The following is a 27,475-nucleotide window of genomic DNA, read 5'->3' on the forward strand; positions in this document are numbered from 1 at the left end:
AATGGTCCTCCACCCAAAGGGCATCTGTCCCAACTTCCACCGAAGTCGGCCCCTCTCCTTGTACAGGCGACGTCACCGGCTTTCTAGCCATCGCCGCTACATTTATCCATTTGTTTCGTCTTGTTCCCTGCACACCTGGTTTTCATTCCCCAATCACACTACATGTATTTATTCCTCTGTTCCCCCTCATGTCTTTGTGTGAGATTGTTTCGTGTTACGTGTCTATGTTGGCGCGCTTTACTGGTATGCATTTATTCTGTGTTTTATTTCACGAGGTATGTCATTGTGTTTATACAATATTATTGTGACTGTTTGCGCATTTGCACTTTTGCATTGGCTGGAGGTTTCGACCCAGTGGCTGTTGGTTTCTCCTGCCTTAATAAAGTGTGCGCCTGTTCACAACTCTCTGCTCTCCTGCACCTGACTCCGCTCCCAGTACGCACGCCATTGACAGCATCCAGTCAACTTGACACTACTGTGGGAAGCGTTGGAGTCAACATGGGCCAGCATCACAGTGGAACGATTTTAACACCTTGCAAAGTCAATGCCCCAACTAATTGAGGCTGTTCTGAGGGCAGAAGTGTGCAACTCAATATTGTTAATGTTTTGAACACTCAGTGTCAGTGAGAGAGAGATGCGGGACAGACAACTGAGTTCTGGGACAGAGAAAGCATTATCTTGCAGCCAAAAGGCTCACAATGAGACAGGAAGAGGCACATGGCCAGCATCGCTCCAAGGGCCAGCATATCAACTCCAATCTCATGGAGGTGTCATTGGCCTCCGTTATTATTGAGCACTCAAGGTTAAGGAATGGAAGATGGGTGAGACAAAAGTAGATGCTTCTGCATAGACCATCTTGTATGCATACAACCCAGTCTCTTTAGCACATTTTGTTTAAAACATTTAAAATGTAAAATTAGAGTTAAAATGTTTCTCAATTTTATATGGGCTAGCCTACTTATCAATATCAATTAAATGCGTAATTGATAGCCCACGTCATTAAATATTTGGCATGTGGTCAAATGAAGATGCGGAAATAAGATTAGGCTACACCAAACTTGAATAGGCCTTCATAAAATAACAATTATTCGATGTTCTACAACACTAGGGACCGCTGGTGAGCCATGTCAGTCATGTTGCTACGGGTGGACGTGAGCGGTGAGTAAATCAACTTTTCGAATTGGCTATAACAGTCCTATGGCGAATAGAGATTGAGTGTTAAAATTAACAGGCTCAAATAATCGGGGATGAACCAACGTTAATCACACAAAAAATGTGAAGATGGTAGGCTACAGCATGTGCGCGCGAGAAAAGGCAACCGTTTCTCACCCACGACCCCCAATTAATTTTCCACATGCAGTTGGGAGTCACTGACAACCTGTCGCCCATAGACTACCAACCAGACCAGGCTGAGACTACACATCTACAGACACCTATTCGCACATTTCCAGTTTGGTTAACTATGAGGCCACAAAGGCACACACATTTCCAGGTCTCTTTTTGTGGTGAATCAATCCCTCTCTCGACCCCTCTATATTAGCCATCTGAGACGGTTTCTGGAATTCTCAAAGGACATGTTTATGAAATGAAGGGATAATAGTGATTGAGGTGAGGATAAGGATGGTGATTGTAGACTAACACCTAACTTGGTCGAACGAGGGGCGTAACATTTGGTGACGAGGAAATCCCTTTAAAAAATTGGCAACATTAAAGTGTACGGTTCCATCAACTGGCGGGAACCATAGCCCGAACACGGATTTTGACTCCAGCTCGAGTACTTTGCACGGACTGCTGTCACGTCACCCCGCCCGTCTCCTCCCTGCAATCTTATTGCGACCATCCCTTTTGAGCGCATCTGAACTGGAGAGAGAGAGCGAGAGAAAAAAAAGGAGAGAGCGAGAGAAATCCCAAATAGATTCAGGCACCAACATTACCTACCTGCTCGAGCGAAATACGGGGAGGACGCTCAAATACGCGCGCGTCCACGCGCACTCGTTGAGTAGCAAGACAATATAAGGCAGAAATAAAAAGCAAAATTGGAATTGGACTTTTCAACACGAAGGCTATTCCTTAAAAATAAAAATATAAGAATACAGCTTTACTGAAAAAAGCAACAGCCATGCATCTAAACAGAGAAGAAGGGAACAGCAAAGGTGAGATAAAGACCTCAATTTATATTTTCCATGCCAGACTGTCTGTCTCCCTTTTAGGCTAGTTTGTTTGAGGCTCTTGTGATCGTTCAAAAACGCCCTTGAGTATGATTTGTTGGTCTCAAGTAATGATGCTGGGAGTCATCGCCATAACACAAGCAGCATGTTATTGCTGATTTTACTAGTGTCATCTCTATCAGCATGCATAGCCCATGATGTTGTTTACTCGTAACATTCCTTGTCATGTGCCTGGATGACATTCAACGGCTACATCATCGTTCATAGACCGCACCAAAGGCAATTGTGTAGATGGAATGACTACAACAAAGGCTGGCAGCATGGAGACTCGGGTGTAAGATAAAGATGCTTGTGCACTTGTTGTTCTCTCAGTATTGTTAACGTCAGCCTACATGCCGGAGTGTCACCGGTTTTCACGTCAGGTAAACTGAGGGGCAAAGCACACAAGGTCATCTCATCTCCTATCATGTCCACGGGTGTTTGTGCCCCTGTCTGAGAGAAAGAGGGAGAGAATAGCATATTGTGGGGGGGGCACCTATTTAAGAAATGTATCCCACGTGCATCGGGGGCGTGACATGGAGAAGTAGTGGCCCTCTTCCCGCCCCTAAGTGTCACCCCTGGTGGCCAGCAGTAGGCTGCACACCTTGACAGCAAACACCTGCTGCTCAGGGAGAGAAATGTGTGAACTGAATGATCCTCTGTGAAGACTGTCAGTGAAACGTGAAATGGCTGAAAACAGCTTTATTCATTCATGGACTCATTATGGCAGTGAAAAATGCACTTCCAATAAATCACCCAGTTCCAATAAATATTACTGGCTGTAGTCTGAATATATAAGAAGGCCTAGTTCTATAAACACTGTGTCCCTTTGAACATCCCTTTTGTGACAGATCACTTGCAAAATAGGCCTATATATTGAGGGTCATTTGTTGAGAGGATGGTGTCTGGAACAAGTGGGTTTCTGAACACTATACTCTATAAAATTACCTAAATCTATCCACATAATATAGCAAAAGCAAATTGCAAACTTTTATGAACACAGAAAATGTGAGAATTGTTCATTTTCCATCATCCATTCTAGAATTACTGGCTTATTTACTTTTTCACCAAGTCTTCCAAAAAGTTCCTACACTACATGGTCAAAAATATGTGGACAACTGTTCGTCAAACATGTCATTCCAAAGTCATGGGAATTCATCTGGATTTGGTCCCCCCCTTTGCTGCCCTAATAGCCTTCACTCTTCTGGGATCCTGGCATCCGCCAAACCCAGATTTGTCCGTTGGAGTGCCAGATGGTGAAGCGTGATTCATCACTCCAGAGAATGCGTTTCCACTGCTCCAGAGTCCAATGGCGGAGAGCTTTACACCCCTCCAACTGACGCTTGACATTGCGCATGGTGATCTTAGACTTGTGTGCAGCTGCTCGGCCATGGAAACCCATTTCATGAAGCTCCAGATAAACAGCCTTGTGCTGACATTGCTTCCAGAGGCAGTTTGGAACTCAGTAGTGAGTGTTGTAACTGAGGACAGACAATTTTTATGCGCTACACGCTTTAGCACTCGGCGGTCCTGTTCTGTGAGCTTGTGTGGCCTATTATTAGTGTATGAATTATGATGCCATGATATGTGCCTGTATTAGAGGTCGACCGATTAATTGGAATCGCCGATTAATTAGGGCCGATTTCAAGTTTTCATAACAATCGGAAATCTGTATTTTTGGACGCCGATTTGTATTTTTTAACACCTTTATTTAATCTTTCTTTAACTAGGCAAGTCAGTTAAGAACACATTCTTATCGTTGTTCCAATGTGTACCTAACCGTAAACATCAATGCCTTTCTTAAAATCAATACACAGAAGAATATATTTTTAAACCTGCATATTTAGCTAAAATAAATCCAGGTTAGCAGGCAATATTAACCAGGTGAAATTGTGTCACTTCTCTTGCATTCATTGCACGCAGAGTCAGGGTATATGCAACAGTTTAGGCCGCCTAATTTGCCAGAATTTTACGTAATTATGACATAACATTGAAGGTTGTGCAATGTAACAGAAATATTTAGACTTATGGATGCCACCCGTTAGATAAAATATGGAACGGTTCCGTATTTCACTGAAAGAATAAACGTCTTGTTTTCGAGATGATAATTTCCGGATTCAACCATATTAATGACCTAAGGCTCGTATTTCTGTGTGTTATCATGTTATAACTAAGTCTATGATTTGATAGAGCAATGGTAGGCAGCAGCAGGCTCGTAAGCATTCATTCAAACAGCACTTTCGTGCATTTTGCCAGCAGCTCTGCTGTTTATGTCTTCAAGCCTATCAACTCCTGAGATTAGGCTGGTGTAACCGATGTGAAATGGCTAGCTAGTTAGCGGGGTGCGCGCTAATAGCGTTTCAAACGTCACTCGCTCTGAGACTTGGAGTGGTTGTTCCCCTTGCTCTGCAAGGGCCGCGGCTTTTGTTGAGCGATGGGTAACGCTGCTTCGAGGGTGGCTGTTGTCGTTGTGTTCCTGGTTTGAGCCCAGGTAGGAGCGAGGAGAGGGACGGAAGCTATACTGTTACACTGGCAATACTAAAGTGCCTATAAGAACATCCAATAGTCAAAGGTATATGAAATACAAATCGTATAGAGAGAAATAGTCCTATAATTCCTATAATAACTACAACCTAAAACTTCTTACCTGGGAATATTGAAGACTCATGTTAAAAGGAACCACCAGCTTTCATATGTTCTCATGTTGTGAGCAAGGAACTTAAACGTTAGCTTTCTTACATGGCACATATTTCACTTTTAATTTGTTCTCCAACACTTTGTTTTTGCATTATTTAAACCAAATTGAACATGTTTCATTTTATTTGAGGCTAAATAGATTTTATTGATTTTATATTAAGTTAAAATAAGTGTTCATTCAGTATTGTTGTAATTGCCATTATTACAAAAAAAATAAAAAATTGTCCGATTAACCGGTATCGGCTTTTTTGGTCCTCCAATAATCGGGGTTGAAAAATCATAATCGGTCGACCTCTAGCCTGTATCCCGTGTACTGTGTTGTAATTTTTATGTCCTAGGCATGTAAGTGCAGTATATTGAGATGTGTGATTTACAACAGTAAAAATGACACCCTCATTAAAATGACAATTGAACAGGTAAAGGGGTATGCTAGATAACCTATGCAGGTTATAGAAGTAGGCAAAATGATTAAGACTCAGATTGTGTGAAAAAGCTTTGTCAGTTGTTTGAAATACTTTGTGCCCCTGGCAGCTTTGGGCAGAATCTAACTATTTCATTACAGGGATAAGTGTAGGCAGCTTTTCCTTTCCTCACAAGGCCACTGGCACTGCAGTGGATGTGTGAAAATACACATAGTCATGGAATGCTCTGTCTCCCTTTCCCTGTCTCGGGTGGGGCGAAAGGTCTATATTAGACAAGTGTTTTACTGGCAGGTTTCATGGATGGTTGTTGGCATAATTCATGTTTGCCTATAGATGTATCATAATATATTTTCTAATCGTATGATTCTATCTATAACAAGTGGGGAAAAGAACAACATGACACAGGTAGGCCTGAATATCATGAACAGTCAAATAATATTTTTTTAAGTTGATTAATTTTAGCACAATTCTGTCAAATTGCACCACACACTGGATGGCCAATATGACAGTTAGATGATGGTGTGTTTATTGCACAGCAATCCTTTCCAATACAGATGTCTGTCCCTCCGTTATTAGTATATCACATACATCCAAAATGTTGGCTTTCACAGAGGACTACAAAGCTGTGGAATCCAGAATGTCCACCATGTCTTAATTCCACTCTGGAATGGTTTCCACCAATCCATCTCCCAGCGGGGAATCTATTTCCCATCAGGAATGGTTCCCTGACAGGCAGCCTGTGCTGTGCTGTGGGGGGATCCCTGCAGTGGCAGGTGATCTGACATCGGCACACACTGGCGCTATTGACTCTGGTTAATCTCAGCCCTAGGTAAAGATTAGACCACATCTGAACCCTAACTCACTTATCAGACAACAGCAATAACTACTACTATGTAGTCTTGAATTCTTCAACCGCCACAACCAATGGCCTTTCCGTGGAAAAGCAGTTTTAGGGGGTTGTAGGTTTTGGTCAGTGGGGTTAGGTGGAAGCTCAACACGGTGATAAATATTTTCTGATGAAATTCCTACCATTATTTATAGAGGTCACAAAGCCAAGGAAAAAAGTATAGAAGGTTTCTCTGTGATTTCAGAATCTTGAGCCTGCTTGCGGCCAAAATCTAAACATACCATTAATAATGCTATGATAAATGTCATATTAATGGTATACAGTTGAAGTCGGAAGTTTACATACACCTTAGCCAAATATATTTAAACTCAATTTTTCACAATTCCTGACATTTAATCCTAGTAACAAAATCCCTGTCTTAGGTCAGTTAGGATCACCACTTTATTTTAAGAATGTGAAATGTCAGAATAATAATAGAGTGATTTATTTCAGCTTTTATTTCTTTCATCACATTCCCAGTGGGTCAGAAGTTTACATACACTCAATTAATATTTGGTAGCATTGCCTTTAAATTGTTTAACTTTGGTCAAATGTTTTGGGTAGCCTTCCACAAGCTTCCCACAATAAGTTGGGTGAATTTTAGCCCATTCCATTTGACAGAGCTGGTGTAACTGAGTCAGGTTTGTAGGCCTCAATGCTCGCACACGCTTTTTCAGTTCTGCCCTGTCACGTTCGTTATAGCGATGAGACCAAGGCGCAGCGTGATGAGAATACATCTTCTTTAATGAAATGAAGAAACATAAACAAACTTACAAAAACAACAAAACGAACGTGAAGCTATAATAATAGTGCTGACACAGGCAACTAAACATAGACATACAAAACACCTAGACTAGTAAACAACCCCATAAACATACAAAAACCCTAGACAGGAAAAAAACACAACAAACCACCCCTTGTCACACCCTGACCTAACCAAAATATTAAAGAAAACAAAGATAACTAAGGTCAGGGTGTGACATGCCCACACATTTTCTATAGGATTGAGGTAAGTGCTTTGTGATGGCCACTCCAATAGCTTGAATTTGTCCTTAAGCCATTTTGCCACAACTTTGGAAGTATGCTTGGGGTCATTGTCCATTTGGAAGACCCATTTGCGACCAAGCTTTAACATCCGGACTGATGTCTTGAGATGTTGCTTCAATATATACACATACTTTTCCACCCTCATGATGCCATCTATTTTGTGAAGAGCACCAGTCCCTCCTGCAGCAAAGCACTTCCACACCATGATGCTGCCACCCCCGTGCTTCACGGTTGGGATGTTGTTCTTCGGCTTGCAAGCATCCCCCTTTGTCCTCCAACATAGCGATGGTCATTAAGGCCAAAAAGTTATATTTTTGTTTCATCAGACCAGAGGACATTTCTCCAAAAAGTATGATCTTTGTCCCCATGTGCAGTTGCAAACTGTAGTCTGGCTTTTTTATGGCGGTTTTGGAGCAGTGGCTTCTTCCTTGCTGAGCAGCCTTTCAGGTGATGTCGATATAGGACTCGTTTTACTGTGGATATAGATATTTTTGTATCTGTTTCCTCCAGCATCTTCATAAGGTCCTTTACTGTTGTTCTGGGGTTGATTTGCACTTTTCGCACCAAAGTATATTAATCTCTAGGAGACAGAACGCGTCTCCTTCCTGAGCGGTATGACGGCTGCATGGTCCCATGCTGTTTTATACTATTGTTTGTACAAATGAACATGGTACTTTCCGGCATTTGGAAATTGCTCCCAATGGTGAACCATACTTGTGGAGGTCTACAATTTCTTTTCTGAGGTCTTGGCTGATTTCTTTTGATTTTCCCACGATGTCAAGCAAAGAGGCACTGAGTTTGAAGGTAGGCCTTGAAATACATCCACAGGTACACCTCCAATTGACTCAAATTATGTCAATTAGCCTACCAGAAGCTTCTAAAGCCATGACATAATTTTCTGGAATTATTCAAGCTGTATAAAGGCACAGTCAACATAGTGTATGTAAACTTCTGACCCACTGAAATTGTGATACAGTGAATTATAAGTGAAATAATCTGTCTGTAAACAATTGTTGGAAAAATTACTTGTGTCATGCACAAAGTAGATGTCCTAACCGACTTGCTAAAACTCTAGTTTGTTTACAAGACATTTGTGGAGTGGATGAAAAACTAGTTTTAATGACTCCAACATAAGTGTATGTAAACATCCGACTTCAACTGTATGTAAAATGTTATGTAATTGATGGAGGGTTTATCACCTTTATCCATCCTGTTTATTAGTATTCCTGCAGGGTGGCTCTGTCATAGCAGAGCAATAATCCAAACACTGGAAGAAGGTCGGAGGTATTGTGTTAGATGTCAGGACGTTTATCTAACGTGTTCAGGTCTCCCATGTTAGATAAGTTAGATCAGGGTAATATTTCTTCACTGGAAAACAAACTGCCATTCCTTTCAAAGCATTGTGGCCATTATGCATATACAATACATTAATTATCAGCTTAGATCTAGCTACGTTCACAAAGTCTGTGTTTTTGGACATGGACTACTCACATAACCACCTGTACTGCAGATACACTCCATGCCCTTTTTATGACCTTTATCTGATGTGTTCTAGTGTGGATGGAATCTGTGATAGCTTGGCTGCAGGGTGTCTGTAATGTCTGTCTAGTGCGCCCTGTCTCATGTGGGCTGGATCGTTGATAGTGGAGGACAGTGAAATGGTTTCACTCTACTGTGTCTTTAGTGATCTGGGAGTTTGCCATGGCATCGCTCTAGTTCTATCATCCGTTCTGTGGATAAGAGATGTTCTGGCAGATTGTAGCACCGTGACTCTGTCAGGGCCAGACACAGAGGAGAGATGGTGAGGGAGGGAGACAGTAGGCATGGAGGGAGGGAGGGAGACAGTAGGGAAGGAGGGAGGGAGGGAGACAGTAGGCATGGAGGGAGGGAGGGAGACAGGAGGGAGGGAGACAGTAGGGAAGGAGGGAGGGGATAAACGGGGAGAAGGATGCACACACATTGGTCAGTCATGCTGAGGAGCTTTTTCCATCCCAGCAGTTTGTAAATGTCTGAGGTAATTGCCTATTAATACCAGTATCCAGATCCATTGTCAAATGTCTTGTTAATATTACATTTCTTAAAAGGAGAAATAATGAGCTCCAATCATCTAACTTATCAGTGTTTTATATGAGGAGAGGGAGGAGGAGCTGAAAAGAGGGAGAGTAGAGAGAGAGATGGAGGGAGGGAGGGAGGAAAAAGCAGCTATTAATCAGGTGCTGGCAATAATAGCCATCTGAAATGAATGTATTTTTATCCAGTGGTGGTATAACTCTGGTGTGTAATGGGGGGAAGGCACAGAGATCAGTTTCTTTCACTATCATACAGACTCAGGGAGTACAGAGACTGGAAGGCAGGATTGGAGAAGATGTGGTTCTGTTTGTTTTTACACAAAAGGCAAAGATGAGACAGAAAGATGGGAAATCAGACTGGTAAATATATAAAGAAAGTGAGACTTGTGATACGAGGGCAATGTGATTTGAGAGAGACAGAAAGTGAGAAAAGCATGGATGGGAAGCAGGGCATGGAATGGTGTTTTGCCTGGGTCAGACATTGTCCCACACAGCCTCAGTAAACCGTCAAATTGATTAACCAAGACGGAGCCTGACTTGGATTGAACGGAATTTAGATTCAAGAGGAAAGGAGAGAGGTATGCGTGTGTGTTCGTGCGTGCGTGTAAGTGGGTAAATTAGGATGGGCGTATGCTTACACACGTGTGTCTCTACTATTACATAACACTCTCTGGTTCACTAGAGACGGTGGTGTCTCTACTTTTACATAACACTCTGGTTCACTAGAGACGGTGGTGTCTCTACTCTTACATAACACTCTGGTTCACTAGAGACGGTGGTGTCTCTACTTTTACATAACACTCTGGTTCACTAGAGACGGTGGTGTCTCTACTGTTGCATAACACTCTGGTTCACTGGAGACGGTGGTGTCTCTACTTTTACATAACACTCTGGTTCACTAGAGACGGTGGTGTCTCTACTGTTGCATAACACTCTGGTTCACTAGAGACGGTGGAGTCTCTACTTTTACATAACACTCTGGTTCACTAGAGACGGTGGTGTCTCTACTGTTGCATAACACTCTGGTTCACTAGAGATGGTGGTGTCTCTACTTTTACATAACACTCTCTGGTTCACTAGAGACGGTGGTGTCTCTAATTTTACATAACACTCTGGTTCACTAGAGACGGTGGTGTCTCTACTGTTGCATAACACTCTGGTTCACTAGAGACGGTGGTGTCTCTACTGTTACATAACACTCTGGTTCACTAGAGAAGGTGGTGTCTCTACTGTTGCATAACACTCTAGTTCACTAGAGACGGTGGTGTCTCTTATGTGCACGACTCAAGTCACCATCTATCCTCTCTTCCCCCAGTGACCCTCTTGTCCTCAGCTCGGGCTCTCCTGCTTGCTCTTCCCCTTGCCACCACTGCCTCCCTGTCTTCTTGTCTAATGATTATCCACAAGTAGATGCATACATTCAGGCAGAGCACCAGGAAGGGAAGAGGTAATGATGAAATCTGGTGAGGCACAGGCAAGAAACTCTCTCTCAGCAGCAAGTGTTTGTTGAGAATGATATTAGCGGAAAAAAAGGTTTATGGAGATAGATGGAAAATGAGAATTGGAGATAGAGGGAGGGAGAGGGGGTCAGTACTCTGAGAGATCATCTAGGCTATGCCTCCCAGAAGTGAGTGCTTGTAAAGAGGCAGAAAAGAAAGAGAATGTATGCCTTTTAATCAGTGAGCTCATTGAAGGTGTGGTGGTTCCCAGAGACTACATGGACAGTAAAATAGAGCGAGTAAGAAGGGAATGAGAGAGGGAAACGGGAGTGATGCATTGTTTTGTTTCTATTTATAAAAGTTCTTAGCTCCATTTGTTTTGGATGTTGATAATGGTAATGGACTGCATTTAGGTGTATTTTACTGTATCAGACCAAATCAAAATGTATTGGTTGAGTACACAGATTTTAAGTTGTTATCGCAGGTGCAGCGAAATGCTTATGTTTCTAGCTCCAACAGTGCAGTAATATCTAGCAATACAATAATAAAGACATAATCCCCAAAGTAAAAACAAAAAATATGATTCAGAAATATCAGACAAGCAATGTTAGTGTCCGGAATATACAGTTTGTCACGGTCTTCCTCCTCTTCATCTGAAGAGGAGAGGCGAGAAGGATCAGAGGACCAAAATGCAGCGTGGTATGTGTTCATGTTGAATGTTTAATTAAAAAAAGAACTGAACACTGAAACACTATACAAAAAACAAAAGAACAACTGTGAAGCTAAATGCAAACTGCGCTGAAACAAGCAATCAACATAGACAATCACCCACAAACAAACAGTGCAACCCAGGCTACCTAAGTATGATTCTCAATCAGAGACAACTAATGACACCTGCCTCTGATTGAGAACCATACTAGGCCGAAACATAGAAATCCCCAAATCATAGAAAATCAAACATAGACTGCCAAACCAACTCACGCCCTGACCATACTAACTAAATACAAAACAAAGGAAATAAAGGTCAGAACGTGACACAGTTGAAGTCGGAAGTTTACATACACCTTAGCCAAATACATTTAAACTCAGTTTTTCACAATTCCTGACATTTAATCCAAGAAAAAAATCCCTGTTTTATGTCAGTTAGATCACCACTTTATTATAAGAATGTGAAATGTCAGAATAATAGTAGAGAGAATAATTTATTTCAGTTTTTCTTTCTTCACATTCCCAGTGGGTCAGAAGTTTACATACACTCAAATAGTATTGGTAGCATTGCCTTTAAATTGTTTAACTTGGGTCAAACATTTCAGGTAGCCTTCCACAAGCTTCCTGCAAAAAGTTGGGTAAATTTTGGCCCATTCCTCCTGACAGAGCTGGTGTAACTGAGTCAGGTTTGCAGGCCTCCTTGCTCACACACGCTTTTTCAGTCCTGCCCACACATTGTCTATGGGATTGAGGTCAGGGCTTTGTGATGGCCACTCCAATACCTTGACTTTGTTGTCCTTAAGCCATTTTGCCACAACTTTGGAAGTATGCTTTGGGTCATTGTCCATTTGGAAGACCCATTTGCGACCAAACTTTAACTTATTGACTGATGTCTTGAGATGTTGCTTCAATATATACACATCATTTTGTGAAGTGCACCTGTCCCTCCTGCAGCAAAGCACCCCACAACATGATGCTGCCATCCCTGTGCTTCACGTTTGGGATGGTGTTCTTCGGCTCGCAAGCCTCCCCCTTTTTCCTCCAAACATAGCGATTGTCATTATGGCCAAACAGCTCTATTTTTGTTTCATCAGACCAGAGGACATTTCTCCAAAAAGTATGATCTTTGTCCCCATGTGCAGTTGCAAACCGTAGTCTGGCTTTTTTATGCCGGTTTTGGAGCAGTGGCTTCTTCTATGCTGAGCAGCCTTTCAGGTTATGTCGAAATAGGACTCGTTTTACTGTGGATATAGATCCTTTTGTACCTGTTTCCTCCAGCATCTTCACAAGGTTCTTTGCTGTTGTTTTGGGATTGATTTACACTTTTTGCACCAAAGTACGTTAATCTCTAGGAGACAGAACGCGTCTCCTTCCTGAGTGGTATGACGGCTGCGTGGTCCGTTGTTTGTACAGATGAACGTAGTACCTTCAGGCGTTTGGAAATTGCTCCCAAGGATGAAACAGACTTGTGGAGGTCTACAATTTTTTTCTGAGGTCTTGTCTGATTTCTTTTGATTTCCCCATGCTGTCAAGCAAAGAGGCACTGAGTTTGAAGGTAGGCCTTGAAATACATCCACAGGTACACCTTCAATAGACTCAAATTGCCCCGCCCCCTTTCGGAAAAGCTGACCACGACTCCATTTTGTTGATCCCTGCCTACAGACAGAAACTAAAACAAGAAGCTCCCACGCTGAGGTCTGTCCAACGCTGGTCCGACCAAGCTGACTCCACACTCCAAGACTGCTTCCATCACGTGGACTGGGAGATGTTTCGTATTGCGTCAGACAACAACATTGACGAATACGCTGATACGGTGTGCGAGTTCATTAGAACGTGCGTTGAAGATGTCGTTCCCATAGCAACGATTAAAACATTCCCTAACCAGAAACCGTGGATTGATGGCAGCATTCGTGTGAAACTGAAGGCACGAACCACTGCTTTTAATCAGGGCAAGGTGTCTGGTAACATGGCTGAATACAAACAGTGCAGCTATTCCCTCCGCAAGGCTATCAAACAAGCTAAGCGCCAGTACAGAGACAAAGTAGAATCTCAATTCAACGGCTCAGACACAAGAGGTATGTGGCAGGGTCTACAGTCAATCACGGACTACAGGAAGAAACCCAGCCCAGTCACGGACCAGGATGTCTTGCTCCCAGGCAGACTAAATAACTTTTTGCCCGCTTTGAGGACAATACAGTGCCACTGACACGGCCTGCAACGGAAACATGCGGTCTCTCCTTCACTGCAGCCGAAGTGAGTAAGACATTTAAACGTGTTAACCCTCGCAAGGCTGCAGGCCCAGACGGCATCCCCAGCCGCGCCCTCAGAGCATGCGCAGACCAGCTGGCCGGTGTGTTTACGGACATATTCAATCAATCCCTATACCAGTCTGCTGTTCCCACATGCTTCAAGAGGGCCACCATTGTTCCTGTTCCCAAGAAAGCTAAGGTAACTGAGCTAAACGACTACCGCCCGTAGCACTCACATCCGTCATCATGAAGTGCTTTGAGAGACTAGTCAAGGACCATATCACCTCCACCCTACCTGACACCCTTGACCCACTCCAATTTGCTTACCGCCCAAATAGGTCCACAGACGATGCAATCTCAACCACACTGCACACTGCCCTAACCCATCTGGACAAGAGGAATACCTATGTGAGAATGCTGTTCATCGACTACAGCTCGGCATTCAACACCATAGTACCCTCCAAGCTCGTCATCAAGCTCGTACCCTGGGTCTCGACCCCGCCCTGTGCAACTGGGTACTGGACTTCCTGACGGGCCGCCCCCAGGTGGTGAGGGTAGGCAACAACATCTCCTCCCCGCTGATCCTCAACACTGGGGCCCCACAAGGGTGCGTTCTGAGCCCTCTCCTGTACTCCCTGTTCACCCACGACTGCGTGGCCACGCACGCCTCCAACTCAATCATCAAGTTTGCGGACGACACAACAGTGGTAGGCTTGATTACCAACAACGACGAGACGGCCTACAGGGAGGAGGTGAGGGCCCTCGGAGTGTGATGTCAGGAAAATAACCTCACACTCAACGTCAACAAAACTAAGGAGATGATTGTGGACTTCAGGAAACAGCAGAGGGAACACCCCCCTATCCACATCGATGGAACAGTAGTGGAGAGGGTAGCAAGTTTTAAGTTCCTCGGCATACACATCACAGACAAACTGAATTGGTCCACTCACACAGACAGCATCGTGAGGAAGGCGCAGCAGCGCCTCTTCAACCTCAGGAGGCTGAAGAAATTCGGCTTGTCACCAAAAGCACTCACAAACTTCTACAGATGCACAATCGAGAGCATCCTGGCGGGCTGTATCACCGCCTGGTATGGCAACTGCACCGCCCTCAACCGTAAGGCTCTCCAGAGGGTAGTGAGGTCTGCACAACGCATCACCGGGGGCAAACTACCTGCCCTCCAGGACACCTACACCACCCGATGCTACAGGAAGGCCATAAAGATCATCAAGGACATCAACCACCCGAGCCACTGCCTGTTCACCCCGCTGCCATCCAGAAGGCAAGGTCAGTACAGGTGCATCAAAGCTGGGACCGAGAGACTGAAAAACAGCTTCTATCTCAAGGCCATCAGACTGTTAAACAGCCACCACTAACATTGAGTGGCTACTGCCAACACACTGTCAATGACACTGACTCTACTCCAGCCACTTTAATCATGGGAATTGATGGGAAATGATGTAAATATATCACTAGCCACTTTAAACAATGCTACCTTATATAATGTTACTTACCCTACATTGTTCATCTCATATGCATACGTTGATACTGTACTCTATATCATCGACTGCATCCTTATGTAATACATGTATCACTAGCCACTTTAACTATGCCACTTGGTTTACATACTTATCTCATATGTATATACTGTACTCGATATCATCTACTGTATCTTGCCTATGCTGCTCTGTACCATCACTCATTCATATATCCTTATGTACATATTCTTTATCCCCTTACACTGTGTATGACAGTAGTTTTTTTTGGAATTGTTAGTTAGATTACTTGCTCGTTATTACTGCATTGTCGGAACTAGAAGCACAAGCATTTCGCTACACTCGCATTAACATCTGCTAACCATGTGTATGTGACAAATAAAATTTGATTTGATTTGATTTGAAATTTAGTCAAATAGCCTTTCAGAAGCTTCTAAAGCCATGACATCATTTTCTGGAATTTTCCAAACTGCTAAAAAGGCACAGTCAACTTAGTGTATGTAAACTTCTGATCCAGTGGAATTGTGATACAGTGAAATAATCTGTCTGTAAACAATTGTTGGAAAAATGACTTGTGTCATGCACAAAGTAGATGTCCTAACCGAGTTGTCAAAACGATAGTTTGTTAACAAGAATTTTGTGGAGTGCTTGAAAAATGAGTTTTAATGACTCCAACCTAAGTGTATGTAAACATCCGAATAGATGGCATCATGAGGGAGGAAAATTATGTGGATATATTGAAGCAACATCTCAAAGCATCAGTCACGATAACAACACGCACCCGTAGCACGCGCTCCAGCAGGTATATCTCACTGGTCATCCCCAAAGCCAACACCTGCTTTGGCCGCCTTTCCTTCCAGTTCTCTGCTGCTAATGACTGGAACGAATTGCAAAAATCGCTGAATCTGGAAACTTATATTTCCCTCACTAACTTTAAACATCAGCTATCTGAGCAACTAACCGATCGCTGCAGCTGTACATAGCTCATCTGTAAATAGCCCACCCAATCTACCTACCTCATCCCCATATTGTTATTTTTTGTACAATTCTGCTCTTTTGCACACCAGTATTTCTACTTGCACATCATCATCCACTCATCTATCACTCCAGTGTTAATTTGCTAAACTGTAATTACTTCACTACTGTAGCCTATTGATTGCCATACCTCCTCAAGCCATTTTCACACACTGTATTAAGACTTTCTTTTTTTTCTATTGTGTTATTGACTGTACGCTTGTTTATTCCATGTGTAACTCTGTTTTGTTGTTTGTGTCACACTGCTTTGTTTTATCTTGGCCAGGTCGCAGTTGTAAATGAGAACTTGTTCTTGTCACAAACCGACTCGAAGCCCGTAACAAAAAGGGAGACAACGTGGAGATAAGGAATAACAAAATATATTTATTAACTAAGGTAACCTATATACAAATAAACAACAGTGTGTCTACATGGAGAGAGTCTCCCAATGAATGTGGAAGAGGTCTATTTATCCTGGGACACACCCGGGCCCAGGTGTTTCCCATGTCGCTGACGACCCACCCAGCTCCGCCCACCGGCATCCTAATAAGGAAACAAACGCAAAGAGAGAGAATACGGCAGACAGAGTGGGAGGGTCGTCACATTCTCAACTAGCTTACCTGGTTAAGTAAAGGTGAAATATATATATTTTAAAAATTCTCTCTACTATTTTTCTGACATTTCACATTCTTAAAATAAAGTGGTGATCCTAAGTGACCTAAGACAGGGAATCTTTACTAGGATTAAATGTCAGGAATTGTGTCAAACTGAGTTTAAATGTATTTGGCTAAAGTGTATGTAAACTTCCGACCTCAACTATATTTTGATTTGTTTAACACTTTTTTGGTTTCTACATGATGCCTTGTGTTATTTCATAGTTTTGATGTCTTCACTCTTATTCTACAATGTAGAACATTTTAAAAATAAAGAAAACCCCTTGAATGAGTAGGTGTGTCCAAACTTGTAATGTCATGAATGCTTGAACCAGGTTATGTAGACAAACAGTGCAATTAATGCAACCAATGAGGATAGTGAGGGGTGTGTCATTATTTGGTTGATTAGAATGAATTGAGTGAAACTGTTAAAAGACAAAAGTTTACAGCATATATAATATATTAGGCTAGTGTTATCATATGGAAACATAATTAGATATCATACATAATATTCACATCAAAATACATTATTGTTTAATTTAATATCACATATATATTTAATATATATGTTTTCTTTTTTTTTCTTCTCTTTTTTTTACATGTAATCTTATGGTTCAACCATAATGCATAATAAGTATCATCAACAGAGGGAACATATTGGGTGTACGCAGATAAGCTGTAGAAAGAATATATTCATAAGACGTGTTCATAAGAAGAGTGAATAAAGAAGATTTGTTCATAAGAAGGGCCTGAGATCAACGTCAATATTCAGACCACTAGGGGTCAATGTTTTGAGAAAGGAAATCCAGTAGGCCTCTCTCTGTAGTAGTAGGATCTCCACATTACCTCCTCTCCTTGGTAGAGCAACATGCTCAATGTCTGTGTATTGCACTGTGTGCATGAGCCACTTTTGTAGTTCCCATTTGAAAAAGGTGTCAAGAGTGTCTGAGTGTGCTCAGGGGGCAGGTCAGATCTCACTAAGCTATCCCCAATATTGCAACCACGCTTATAGACCAGACTATAACACTCCAAAAAACATCCTTCTTCAGACACCCACATACAGGTCGAAAAATTCCTGTTAGGGGTATTATCTCATCCATGAAGGAATAATACAAGGATTTGTGGTTTTTGGTGTGAAATTTCTGTCAATCCACAGAGTACAGGTGTAACAGTGAGTCATGGTGGCACTCAGGATAGAGGACGAGGAAGGGGAGGACTGTGTGTGTCTCAGGGGAGCAGAGTGGACATCAGAGAGAGATGAGGCAGTGGGGGAGTGAGGTCACCACAGACACATGCACCTGCTCACATTTCAAACTTCACCAGTTCTATTAGGCTTGTCCAGATCCCCATATTGTCATACTGTCCTTCTGTCATCCTGGGATTTACAGTATTAGAACTTACAGTATTAGAACTTAAAAAGCAGCTACAAATGTTCAAATTTATTGAAAGACTTCAAATAAAAAAAATTCCTGTGTCTTTTTTCCAAATATCTCGGTAGACAGTATATACTGTATACCGCCCAAGCCTAATTTCTATGTCACCTAACATACTCACACTACACACAGCATTATGCGATACCATTGTCACCTTTTTGAGTAATGGAAATACTGGATGGATGGATGGATGGATAGATGAATGTATAGATGGGTAGATTAATGGAGGGATGGATAGAAGAGGGAAAATATTTTTTAACAAAATAGGTAAAGATGGGGGCATATTTTAAGACTTGGAATGGTAGAGGAAGCATTTTAAAAACAGCCACAGACATTCATATTGCCAGGAACAGATGGTGGGACAGATCTTCCCACAGACAGACTCAGCCTGCCAATACCAGTCTGACAGAACAAACTCACACCATGCACACACTGTGCCCCCTACCCCTTCACACACACACACGCACCCACACACACACACACACACACAGCTATGTCTTACTATACTTGTGAGGACTTTTTGGGGACCAACAATTGATTCCCATTCAAAATCTTATTTACCCTAACCCCCAAATCTAACCACTAACCACAATTCTAACCTTGCCCCTAAGCCTAAAATAGCCTTTTTATAAGTGAGGGCCGGCAAAAATGTCCTAATTTCTCTGAATTTTAGTTGGTTTAATATTATTGTGAGGACTTCTGGTACTCACAAGTATAGTAAAACACACACACACACACACACACACAGACTGTCAGTCAAACCCAAGAGTGTCTCAGTAAGTGCTATTCCTTCAAACACTTGGAGATGAAAGAGAATCTGGGACTTTGTCCACCCTCCAACACCCTCTTTGTTTCTCTCTCTCTCTACCTCTACCCTTCTCTTCCTCTCTCTCTCTCTCTCTCTCTCTCTCTCTTCTCTTCTATTTTCCACCCCCTTCATCAACTTCTTCCCACATCTCTTTCCTCCCCATCAAAACTCTCCACCCTCCTCTACTTCTAGATCTTTTCTCTACCTTCCTCATTCCCTCTCTTCCTGTCTTCTTCCCCCTGCCTGTCTATCTCTTCCTCCGCTTCCCCTTCTCCTTCCTTCCTGTAGCTCACTCTTCCCTTTGATCTCCTGTCCTACTTCCTCTATTATCTGGCTGTGTTCTCCCTAGGTTTCTAGTAAACAAACACATTTGTATTTTCTGCTCCCCTCCTTCATCAGTAGTCTGCTCACTCTTGGATGACAACGCTTATCGTCTGTTGTTTGTTTTGCCAGTACTGTAAATTAGTGTGGTCTGGTGAGCTGGGAATCAGACAGCCGTGTGCGTGCATGTGCGTGCGTGTATCTGCCAAATCTGTAATCTGGTGGATGGACCCAGCAGTCACCTGAGGCCCAGAGCTAGCTACTCTCCACACTCTATCCTACACCACATGTGACCTTTTAGTGGCGCAGATTTGATATATTATGGTCCTAATTGCTATTCCATCATTATCAGTTATCCATATCCACTCTGTGGTCCCATGGGATGTGTACGGATATGAGGAGACGTGACTTTGTTTTCTTGGTGTTTGTGCACACTAGCCTAATGGATTATTATTTTTTTTTTTACATATCTGGTTGTGTGTGTGTTGTTATTATCTGTGTGTGTGTGAGAGGTAATACTCCTCGATGCCTGACAGAGGGTTTGCATGTATCAATGACTGGTTTGCCAGCTGTCATAACACCCTACCTTTTTCTCTTTCTGTCATTCTATTTATCTCCCTCTGTTCTTAAGGGACTGTGTTTGTACCCGTCTCTCAGGCCAATGCACACACAAACAGTCAACCTAATTACAGAGAACCAGAGAAAGGGGGAGGAAGAGGACAAAGAGCAGTGAGGGATCTCACTTGAGGGTTTGCGGTTCAGAGGGGAGAGGAGAGAGGGAAAAGCCAGGGAGAGGTAAGAGGGAGAGAGGACCGGTGACTAGGAGGAGGAGTTAGTGGGATGGTGAGTCTGAGGAGGCTGATAGAGGAGGTACTGAGAGCTATGAGGGTGCAGCAGTTCAGAGAGAAGGGAGCAGCCTGTGTTTATTTATAAGTAAATGCTTTGAATAATTTAGTAGAACTTTTAAGTGGCCATGTGGGCTCTGCCCAAGTTTTATGGACAGTCAGGGGATGGACCCAGTCACACACTTTTCAGGGAACCACACACTGACACACGGTCAGAGAGACGGACCCAAATACCACAGCTCAGCAGGTGCTTCAAAGGAAACCCAGACAGAGATATGGGGCCTTGGCACAACACATATGCTCAGCAAACACAAACTGACAAACACTATGAGGAAATTCACACTGACACAACAGCAGAACACAGTAGAATCACCAAGCCCCTGTCAGTCTCCTCTATGCTGTCCTCACCTCTCCGTGGCCCATTAATCCACTCCAGGTGTTTTCTATTGACGTGTGAAAAGACCACATATCACGTTAAGAAACCCTAGTCCTTCATGCTGTCAGCTGTTCACTGGGTCTTTGTATATCTCTCTCTTCCTAAATCTCTCCTGCTCACACAGGCGCTCCTCATAATAGCCTCTCCGATCTCTTTGGCACCAAGGCCCATGACCATAAAACACTAAATGGATCAGAGGAGCACCAGTCAGAAAGATGGGAGGGAGAGAGATGAAAGAAAGTATAAAAAGAAAGAAAGAGAATGAGAGAAATTAAAAAGAGACAGATGGAGACTGAAGGACAGACAGACTGAAAGTGAGTAAAAGTTGAAAGGGTGAGTGAGGGTGTGCTGTATTTGTTGTCTGTCTAGTTGTTTCAGTGCCATACATACTCATTACCCACTGAGAGTGATGTGGGGTCTTCTGCCAGGACTATACTGAGGCCTCTGCCAACTCAACTGCTCTGCTTTCAGGCTAGCTGTCTTTAACTATTATTGGCTTTCCATGTTATTTATATGTTAAGAAGACATTTTATCCAAATGAGTCAAAGCTGTCCCAAAATGGATGGATACTAAATGTAAGTCAAGATAAAAATGAATTTTAAATCACTTTACAAAGACATACTACTTTGTGAATTTCTTCAAAATAACAAACATGGCAGATGCATTAAAAATAGATATTTTAGAAGCACCCAAGAAGGAAACATGAGAAAGAGTGTCCTACATTCAAGCAAAGTGTAAAACCTGTTTATACTTATTCAACACGTTCAGATCAGAACTATGTACATCAGATCAGTGATAGTCTGCATTTTCTCTGTCCAGTCTGTACATAAAGTTTCTGCTGGTTTCATCATCAAGTCTCATTAAAATAATTCACTAGCAACTTGTTCAGCCAAGTGTGTTGCCTTGTTGCGTCTGACTAGTGAACAGTACAAGATGATTGAGGACTACAAACTATGTGAACTGAAGAAGTGTCATAATTCTAGGTTTTGAGTAACAGCTAACTGTCTAGGAGAGGCCGGGGGGCTATTATGTCTCCGAAGTATCCACAGTGTCTCCATATTACGATGTCTCTGTAGTATCAATTTTGTTTACATATCCACTGACATCTCTCATTTCTCATTCATTTCAAACCCGTCGTTGGCAGACACAAATATAATCACTGTCTGGAAAAACAGAATGGAACCTGGCATGTAAGAAATTGTTTTTGGACAGCCAGTCAGAAATGGCAGATCTCAAATCAAATGTGATTCCTTACCCACATCCGCCCTGCACATGTAGCATGTATACCATCAATGTTTGGGACGCTTGTTGAGCAAATAATGGCGACTGACACTACAGTGCTTTCGGAAAGTATTCAGGTCCCTTGACTTTTTCCACATTTTGTTATGTTACACCTTATTCTATAGTGGATTTAATCGTTTTTTTTCCATCGTCAATCTACACACAGTACCCCATAATGACGAAACAAAAAAATTATTTTTTTGAATTTTGGGCAAATTTACAGTACTAGTCAAAAGTTTGGACACACCTACTCATTCCAGGGTTTTTCTTAATTTTTTAACTATTTTCTACATTGTAGATTAATAACAAAATAACACGAATGGAATCATGTAGTAAGCAAAAAAGTGTTAAACAAATCAAAATATATTTTATATTTGAGATTCTTCAAATTAGCCACCCTTTGCCTTGATGACAGCTTTGCACACTCTTGGCATTCTCTCAACCAGCTTCATGAGGTAGTCACATGGGATGCATTTCAATTAACAGGTGTGCCTTGTTAAAAGTTAATTTGTGGAATTTCTTTCCTTCTTAATGTGTTTCAGCCAATCAGTTGTGTTGCGACATGGTAAGGGTGGTTACTACTTCTTGCGCCGACAGAGATGGCCGACTCGATTCGCGTTACTAGGAAACTATGCAGTATTTCGTTTTTTTTACGTGTTATTTCTTACATTGGTACCCCAGGTAATCTTAGGTTTCATTACATACAGTCGGGAGGAACTACTGAATATAAGAGCAACGTCAACTCACCATCACTACGACCAGGAATATGACTCTCCCGAAGCGGATCCTGTGTTTTGCCTTCCACCCAGGACAATGGATCGGATCCCAGCCAAAACAATGACGCTGTAAAAGGGGAAAACGAAGCGGTCTTCTGGTCAGGCTCCGGAGATGGGCACATCGTGCACCGCTCCCAAGCATACTACTCGCCAATGTCCAGTCTCTTGACAACAAGGTTGATAAAATCCGAGCAAGGGTAGCATTCCAGAGAGACATCGGAGACTGTAACGTTCTTTGCTTCACGGAAACATGGCTCACTCGAGAGACGCTAACGGAGTCGGTGCAGCCAGCTGGTTTCTTCACGCATCGCGCCGACAGAAACAAGCATCTTCATTGTAGCTGGGGATTTTAACAAGGCTAATCTGACAACAAGACTCCCTAAATTCAGCATATCGATTGCGCAACCAGGGCTGGTAAAACCCTGGATCATTGTTATTCTAACTTCCGCGACGCATATAAGGCCCTCGCCCACCCTTCTTTCGGAAAAGCTGACCACGTCTCCATTTTGTTGCTTCCAGCCTACAGACAGAAATTTAAACAAGAAGCTCCCGTGCTCAGGTCTGTTCAACGCTTGTCCGACCAGTCTGATTCCACACTTCAAGACTGCTTCAATCACGTGGATTGGGATATGTTCCGCATTGCGTCCAACAACAACATTGACGAATACGCTGATTCAGTGAGCGAGTTCATTAGAAAGTGCATCGGCGATGTTATACCCACAGCAACGATTAAAACATTCCCAAACCAGAAACCGTGGATTGATGGCAGCATTCGCGCGAAACTGAAAGCGTGAACCACTGCTTTTAACCAGGGCAAGGTGACCGGAAACATGACCGAATACAAACAGTGTAGCTATTCCCTCCGCAAGGCAATCAAACAAGCTAAGTGTCAGTATAGAGACAAAGTAGAGTCGCAATTCAACGGCTCAGACACAAGAGGTATGTGGCAGGGTCTACAGTCAGTCACGGACTACAAAAAGAAAACCAGCCCCGTCGCGGACCAGGATGTCTTGCTCCCAGACAGACTAAATAACTTTTTTGCTCGCTTTGAGGACAATACAGTGCCACTGACACGGCCCGCTACGAAAACCTGCGGGCTCTCCTTCACTGCAGCCGACGTGAGTAAAACATTTAAATGTGTTCAAATCAAATCAACTCAAATTTATTTATATAGCCCTTCGTACATCAGCTGATATCTCCAAGTGCGGTACAGAAACCCAGCCTAAAACCCCAAACAGCAAGCAATGCGGGTGTAGAAGCACGGTGGCTAGGAAAAACTCCCTAGAAAGGCCAAGGAAGAAACCTAGAGAGGAACCAGGCTATGTGGGGTGGCCAGTCCTCTTCTGGCTGTGCCGGGTGGAGATTATAACAGAACATGGCCAAGATGTTCAAATGTTCATAAATTACCAGCATGGTCGAATAGTAATAAGGCAGAACAGTTGAAACTGGAGCAGCAGCACGGCCAGGTGGACTGGGGACAGCAAGGAGTCATCATGTCAGGTAGTCCTGGGGCATGGTCCTAGGGCTCAGGTCCTCCGAGAGAGAGAAAGAAAGAGAGAAGGAGAGAATTAGAGAACGCACTCTTAGATTCACACAGGACGCCGAATAGGACAGGAGAAGTACTCCAGATATAACAAACTGACCCTAGCCGCCCGACACATAAACTACTGCAGCATAAATACTGGAGGCTGAGACAGGAGGGGTCAGGAGACACTGTGGCGCCATCCGAGGACACCCGCGGACAGGGCCAAACAGGAAGGATATAACCCCACCCACTTTGCCAAAGCACAGCCCCCACACCACTAGAGGGATATCTTCAACCACCAACTTACCATCCTGAGACAAGGCTGAGTATAACCCACAAAGATCTCCGCCATGGCACAACCCAAGGGGGGGGCGCCAACCCAGACAGGATGACCACATCAGTGAATCAACCCACTCAGGTGACGCACCCCTTCCAGGGACGGCATGAGAGAGCCCCAGTAGGCCAGTGACTCAGCCCCTGTAATAGGGTTAGAGGCAGAGAATCCCAGTGGAAAGAGGGGAACTGGCCAGGCAGAGACAGCAAGGGTGGTTCGTTGCTCCAGAGCCTTTCCGTTCACCTTCCCACTCCTGGGCCAGACTACACTCAATCATATGACCCACTGAAGAGATGAGTCTTCAGTAAAGACTTAAAGGTTGAGACCGAGTTTGCGTCTCTGACATGGGTAGGCAGACCGTTCCATAAAAATTGAGCTCTATAGGAGAAAGCCCTGCCTCCAGCTGTTTGCTTAGAAATTCTAGGGACAATTAGGAGGCCTGCGTCTTGTGACCGTAGCGTACGTGTAGGTATGTACGGCAGGACCAAATCAGAGAGATAGGTAGGAGCAAGCCCATGTAATGCTTTGTAGGTTAGCAGTAAAACCTTGAAATCAGCCCTTGCTTTGACAGGAAGCCAGTGTAGAGAGGCTAGCACTGGAGTAATATGATCAAATTTTTGGGTTCTAGTCAGGATTCTAGCAGCTGTATTTAGCACTAACTGAAGTTTATTTAGTGCTTTATCCGGGTAGCCGGAAAGTAGAGCATTGCAGTAGTCTAACCTAGAAGTGACAAAAGCATGGATTAATTTTTCTGCATCATTTTTGGACAGAAAGTTTCTGATTTTTGCAATGTTACGTAGATGGAAAAAAGCTGTCCTTGAAATGGTCTTGATATGTTCTTCAAAAGAGAGATCAGGGTCCAGAGTAACGCCAAGGTCCTTCACAGTTTTATTTGAGACGACTGTACAACCATTAAGATGAATTGTCAGATTCAACAGAAGATCTCTTTACGTGTTAACCCTCGCAAGGCTGCAGGCCCAGATGGCATCCCCAGCCGCGTCCTCAGAGCATGCGCAGACCAGCTGGCTGGTGTGTTTATGGACATATTCAATCAATCCTTATCCCAGTCTGCTGTTCCCACATGCTTCAAGAGGGCCACCATTGTTCCTGTTCACAAGAAAGCTAAGGTAACTGAGCTAAATGACTACCGCTACTAGCACTCACTTCCGTCATCATGAAGTGCTTTGAGAGACTAGTCAAGGACCATATCACCTCCAACCTACCTGACACCCTAGACCCACTCCAATTTGCTTACCTCCCCAATAGGTCCACAGACAACGCAATCGCAACCACACTGCCCTAACCCATCTGGACAAGAGGAATACCTATGTGAGAATGCTGTTCATCGACTACAGCTCAGCATTTAACACCATAGTACCCTCCAAACTCTTCATCAAGCTCGAGACCCTGGGTCTGTACCCCGCCCTGTGCAACTGGGTACTGGACTTCCTGACGGGCCACACCCAGGTGGTGAGGGTAGGTAACAACATCTCCACCCCGCTGATCCTCAACACTGGGTTCCCTCAAGGGTGCGTTCTGAGCCCTCTCCTGTACTCCCTGTTCACCCACGACTGCGTGGCCATGCACGCCTCCAACTCAATCATCAAGTTTGTGGACGACACTACAGTGGTAGGCTTGATTACCAACAACAACGAGACGGCCTGCAGGGAGGAGGTGAGGGCCCTCGGAGTGTGGTGTCAGGAAAATAACCTCACACTCAACGTCAACAAAACAAAGGAGATAATTGTCGACTTCAGGAAACAGTAGAGGGAGCATGCCCCTATCCACATCGACGGGACAGTAGTGGAGAGGGTAGTAAGTTTTAAGTTCCTCGGCGTACACATCACGGACAAACTGAATTGGTCCACCCACACAGACAACATTATGAAGAAGGCGCAGCAGCGCCTCTTCAACCTCAGGAGGCTGAAGAAATTCGGCTTGTCACCAAAAGCACTCACAAACTTCTACAGATGCACAATCGAGAGCATCCTGTCGGGCTGTATCACCGCCTAGAACGGCATCTGCTCCAACTGCCCACAACCGTAAGGCTCTCCAGAGGGTAGTGAGGTCTGCACAAAGCATCACCGGGGGCAAACTACCTGCCCTCCAGGACACCAACACCACCCGATGTCACAGGAAGGCCATAAAGATCATCAAGGACAACAACCACCCGAGCCACTGCCTGTTCACCCCGCTATCATCCAGAAGGCGAGGTCAGTACAAGTGCATCAAAGCTGGGACCGAGAGACTGAAAAACAGCTTCTATCTCAAGGCCATCAGACTGTTAAACAGCCACCACTAACATTGAGTGGCTGCTGCCAACATACTGACTCAACTCCAGCCAATTTAATAATGGAAATTGATGTAAAAAATATATCACTAGCCACTTTAAACAATGCCACTTAATATAATGTTTACATACCCTACATTACTCATCTCATATGTATATGTATATACTGTACTCTATCATCTACTGCATCTTGCCATCTTTATGTAATACATGTATCACTAGCCACTAGCCACTTTAAACTATGCCACTTTATGTTTATATACCCTACATTACTCATCTCATATGTATATACTGTACTCTATACCATCTACTGCATCTTGCCTTTGCCGTTCTGTACCATCACTCATTCATATATCTTTATGTACATATTCTTTATCCCTTTACACTTGTGTGTATAAGGTAGTAGTTGTGGAATTGTTAGGTTAGATTACTTGTTGGTTATTACTGCATTGTCGGAACTAGAAGCACAAGCATTTCGCTACACTCACATTAACATCTGCTAACCATGTATATGTGACAATAAGATTTGATTTGATTTG

At 43.3% G+C, this 27,475-nt stretch overlaps 1 protein-coding gene across 6 annotated transcripts in view; it reads left to right on the forward strand.

Moving 5' to 3' along the window:
- Positions 1 to 1,740: 1,740 nt before the first annotated feature.
- The window catches only part of LOC112247046 (synaptotagmin-7), a 107,053-nt gene continuing 81,318 nt past the window's right edge, over positions 1,741 to 27,475 (forward strand). For 2 of the 6 annotated variants that reach the window (XM_042321135.1, XM_042321134.1), the window contains exon 1: positions 1,746 to 2,153. Coding sequence is in view for 4 of the 6 variants with exons in the window: in XM_042321132.1 (XP_042177066.1) it covers positions 2,120 to 2,153 (34 nt within the window). In the remaining 2 variants the exon portion in view is untranslated. Of the gene's footprint in view, positions 2,154 to 27,475 lie in introns of all 6 variants that reach the window. The other 4 variants (XM_042321132.1, XM_042321131.1, XM_042321133.1 and 1 more) reach the window with 4 other exon arrangements.

This window comes from Oncorhynchus tshawytscha, linkage group LG04, assembly GCF_018296145.1.
Source record: "Oncorhynchus tshawytscha isolate Ot180627B linkage group LG04, Otsh_v2.0, whole genome shotgun sequence".
Lineage (NCBI taxonomy): Eukaryota > Metazoa > Chordata > Actinopteri > Salmoniformes > Salmonidae > Oncorhynchus > Oncorhynchus tshawytscha.